Source organism: Morone saxatilis, unplaced genomic scaffold (genome assembly GCF_004916995.1).
Source record: "Morone saxatilis isolate NCDOM2014 unplaced genomic scaffold, NCSU_SB_2.0 Contig22, whole genome shotgun sequence".
NCBI classification, from domain to species: Eukaryota; Metazoa; Chordata; class Actinopteri; family Moronidae; genus Morone; species Morone saxatilis.
The window spans coordinates 3706267-3710948 of NW_023339785.1; the positions used below are offsets into that span (position 1 = coordinate 3706267).

The following is a 4682-nucleotide window of genomic DNA, read 5'->3' on the forward strand; positions in this document are numbered from 1 at the left end:
AGAATGCGCGTTGATTTTACCGACCGCTCCTACACCCAATCTAGAGTAAAAGTATAAATTGTGCAAAATGCAAGTGAGTCAAACCTGATAACTAATTAATATCCATCATGTTGCTGTAACAACCACCTGTTGGCACCTGTAGGGACTTTTTTGATATGGCCACATGCAGCCACTGCCTGCGAAAACAAGTCACTTGTTTCATGCTAAACTTCCCACTATATATACTGAAATTGGATTCTTCAGATATCCTAACAATAAAATAAATGGGACTTAAAACAATCTCCTTTGATCAGGAAGTAAATCCTACAGAGAACAGTAGCATCTCTTACAAACATGCAACTTGTTTCAGCTATTGTAATCAAGCTGTAACCTGAAGCATCTTAAACGGCCAACAAGCTCATTGCCGTCCAAGTGGCTTGCAGCGGTGAGCTGCAACTCTAGTACTACTGTGACATTAAAAGCTTTTTCTTCCTTTCATGCTCACAGGATGGTTGTGCTGTGACAATTCATCACATCGAATAGTCCAATTTAGCTGTCTTTTTTTCTCACACAGACACAAAATGATCCTTTTAGCAAACAATTCAACATTTTAATACATGTCCAACCGATGGAGTATTTTTCACAGAAATGAAGATTTTCTTCACTTAATGAAGCAGGAAGAGGTTTCTACACTCACACTTATACTAACTACTCCGGCCTATCACTCACAGTTAATCTAAATCCAGCAGTGCCTGACATGCCTGAGTGGATTTTAATGAGCACCAGCTCAGATTTGACATGACATGACAAGTTGCTTACTAAGCATTCATTTCTAGCCAACCTCCCCGAGCTAATCTCTCCACTGTACATACACACATTCTATATACAGACGCTCTGTATACACACACACTTCCTCAGACGACTCAATTCCCGGTCCAGCAAACGCACACAAATATGTGTGCATACACTTGTATACACAAATTTGTGAAGCGGGAGAGATGTGTGAACATACTGACACATTTAAAAGGCATAAAGCAGCTGGTAGACCAATTTCAGATCTCTGGAGGCAGAACCAGAGATGTGGAAACCAAACAGACTGTACAGACTCATAGAAAACTCAAACTATACTAATAGGCTACAAACTACACCAGTGTGATTCTTTTACAGTAATTGTGGGCTCAATAATGTATCCCCACACTGTTAATAATCGATTCCAGGGCCAGGATTTGGTTTCAGGGTCACGGTTATAATGCTTGTAAGCATAGTCAATAAAGTTTGTGTGTATGTGTGTGTGTGAGAAAGAGAAGGTTTTAGAAAGAGAGAGACTAGCTTAAGTGCAGCAAGAGAAAAGATATGGGTGGACAAAAAGGTAATCAAAGAAAGGAAGAGGGCAGGAGACATTTACGATGTCTGCAGAGGCCAGTGGTTAAAGATAGAGATCACCTTTCGATAGCGTATCAAGAAGACTGGCAGCTGTTCTATCTGTGTGGGATTAGTTTACAGCAGTAAAACAGTAAAAAAAAAAACTAATTTTGGCATATAATGAACACATTAGGCTACTTTGTGCTTTAGCAACAAGACATGAAAGGTCTAAAAGAATCAATGGAATCTGGATTTTAGAGCTGGATTTTAACACATACATCCAGTGTTGAGCATGGACGTTCTTAACTTTGGGAACACAGTAATGAGGACTGTGTAATGAGGTCACACATTCAGCATACTGCAAGGGATGCAGTCAATTTAACGATGTTCCAGGAAGAAACCAATTTGACTGTCAACCAACAAAAAAAAGTACATTTTCACAAAATAGCAGAAATATTAAGATTTCTCTGAAAGATATACCTATTACACAATGTAAGGCAGGCTACAGATTAAGTGAGTATAGACACCAATATTTTCACTGCGTTGGTGCAGAGAGAGGTGAAGCAGCTCCCAGTCTTCAGACAGTTTTTCAGATATTTGTTTGTAGTCAATTTTCACTTTAAAATACTTGTGCAGATTGTGATTTGAAGCAGCAGATAGAATTCATTTCTTTATAAAATACAAGTTTAGTATACAGTATGCACTAACTTAGCAGTGGACCCACATGAGTCAGATCTGGGTCTGAATTTGTGTTAAATCAGCAAATAGTTTTATGGTTTGTTTGATGCTTTCCTGGGTGGGTTTGCCTCAGCTGACAATTCAGTGTGTCCCAGTGAGCTTCAACTTCCCCATTGCACTTTTAGAAGTCGGTGAAAGTCTCAATGGGTCAAAAAATCACCTGAAACCACGGTAATTGTCCCCACGGCTAGGGAAAGCACTTAAAACTATCTGCCACTAACATCTGACCCTTGTCTGACTGACATACTGTATACATCAGGGTCAATCCCCATACATACGTGGGACTGTCTCCGTGGCCACCGACGGGCTCACACTTTTTTTCACCTGAGGTTTGGCTTTCGTAACAACCTTTGGCTTCTTGGTGATGAGTTTTGGTTTCTTCTGGATTGTTTTGGGCTTCTTTGCTACTTTAATGCTCCTGGTGGACCTCCGTTCTACAAAAATGCAAGCCATTTAATGCACAGTAGGAAACAGGCTACCTCGTAGAACAAGACTTCAGAACCCCTGGGTTACTACCAAAATTTCATACATCAATAAAATCTGTATAGTCTAGAAAAGCTGCATAATAAAACCATTTTATCTCCATTGAAGTTAGTGGAGAGCTGAACTGGAAGATAGCGGTTCAGCCGGCATAAGTTCATAGGTATGAACAGAGCCCCTGCTTCTAATGCTACTAGAGCTAATGCTAACTAAGGAAGGAAGTCACTGCACCCGGCCAAAAAACAGTACGGCACACGATCCCCCCCGTAAAACTTTTGGCAACATTTGTTTTATTTTTACGCGTCCATTTCGGCATTTTTGAGCATAACAACATGTTATTTAGTGAGCCTCAGATTTGCATTTGACATTTGGACAGAGCCAGGTTAGCTTTCCCATTTCCTGTCTTTATGCTAAGGTAAGCTAACAGAACTTAGCAGAGCTTAGTCGAGAGGGGTATCATCTTCTAAAAGAGTTACAGCTTAATTTACCACCAACAGAGGGAAGCATGGAGAGCCACAGCAAGCAGCACAGTCATTTACATATATTTACATTAGAGCCATTTGGTTGCAGCCACAGCTTCAGTGAATTTGAGGAGTTTTGGAGTGTGAGGGGTCTTATTCTTCATTTTTTTGGTCTGAGGCATCACACAGCCCATCTGGTTTTCATCAGTAGAAAACACACAGCTAAAATGTCTCACTGCACACAGGCTAGAATGTAGAACATCCTCCCCCAACCCTCGGACACTGACTCTCTAACCGCACATAAGACCAACAGAGCTCTCTTTACACACTTAAAAATCCCCCCCAAAGATTTGAGGGACCCTAGAAGATTCTTTGACTTGTTATTTAAATCCAGAGGCATTATGAAACTTCTTAGTCAAAGAGTCTTGGACCTGTGGAACCTCTGACACACTGGGGATCTTTCTTATTCCCAGAACCCTACCAGCCCTGAGTTTGCAGAGTTATTGAATTTATTTTTTTAAGGATAAAAACTCAACAACACATTTACTCCTAAAAATAGTATGTTCTCATGGAAGGTTGTGTTTGTGTGCATAGTAACACATTAAATGTTAACTTTACCAGCACGACTCTCTGTTTCTAGGGAAAATAATGAGACATGTGTAAAACAAGCAGCGAGCAATTAGGTTGTAAAAAAGTGCATGATTACCACATTAAAAACTATAAAGGCCTTAAAATACTGTAAGTTTTAGAGACTCATTTGATCACTGTGTCCTCATTAATGAATACCACACATACACTGCAAAGTTCCATAATATTATCAACAAACAGAATTAAAATTCCAACATATAAAATAATATCCACTCACCTAATTCCAAAGGACCTTCTTCTTCTTCAGCATCTTTTCCGGACACTGCTCTCTCTGCTGTTTTACCAGTGTCTCCAGTCAGACGTTCAGTAGTTGTGGTGGTTGTGGGAGGTTTAGTTGTTAACTTACTATTACTGGTTGTGAATCCTGTGGTGGGAACCTCACTGAAGTTGGTTCTCCCTGCAGAAAAAAGGCTCTCAGTTGTAGTAAAAGCTGCATCTGAATCCACAGTGGTCGTGCCATCCTCAGGTCCGGCTGAAATAAGGATAAATGAGCCACAATGCAGAAATAAAAGCAGAAGGAAGTGCAGAACTCCTGCCATAGTAACTCTTCCCTGCACAAACCCCTCTAACACTAAACACTCACTCAACCTCCCTGACCTCATGCTCTGCAACACCATCAAGTCACCCACAATGGGAAACAACTTCCTGTCACAGATTCAAAAGTAAAAGCTGTGTTGATATACAGAATGTTTTTGGTAATAAATCATATTGGGGGAAATATTTTTCAAACTTTAGAGATGGTTGGATAAATCAAGGAATTTGAAGTCACCACCTTCAGCTGTTGGAAGTTATAATGGTAACTTTTCACTATTTTCTGATATTTTATAGACAAAACAATTATTCAAGTAAATTAATCAATAATGACAATTATTACTGGTTTCAGCCCTAGTAAAAAGTATTATCTTTAAGTACAATAGAGAAAGCCATATGTAAGGCACTTTTTTGCTTAAAACTTTAAGGTAAAGCTATTTGTTATTTGGAATGTATATGTACACCGATCAGCCATAAGATTGT

The 4682-nt window shown here is 39.5% G+C and overlaps 1 protein-coding gene across 2 annotated transcripts in view; it reads right to left on the bottom strand.

Moving 5' to 3' along the window:
- The window catches only part of LOC118333548 (probable carboxypeptidase X1), a 30384-nt gene extending 26149 nt beyond the window's left edge, over window positions 1-4235 (bottom strand). The window contains exons 1-2 of one of the 2 annotated variants that reach the window (XM_035669249.1): window positions 3886-4235; window positions 2358-2513 (exon numbers count right to left, since the gene is read on the bottom strand). In XM_035669249.1, coding sequence (XP_035525142.1) covers window positions 2358-2513; window positions 3886-4207 — 478 coding nt within the window. In that variant the 5' untranslated portion in view covers window positions 4208-4235. The remainder of the gene's footprint in view (window positions 1-2357; window positions 2514-3885) is intronic. The other variant, XM_035669248.1, reaches the window with a different exon arrangement.
- Window positions 4236-4682: the final 447 nt, after the last annotated feature.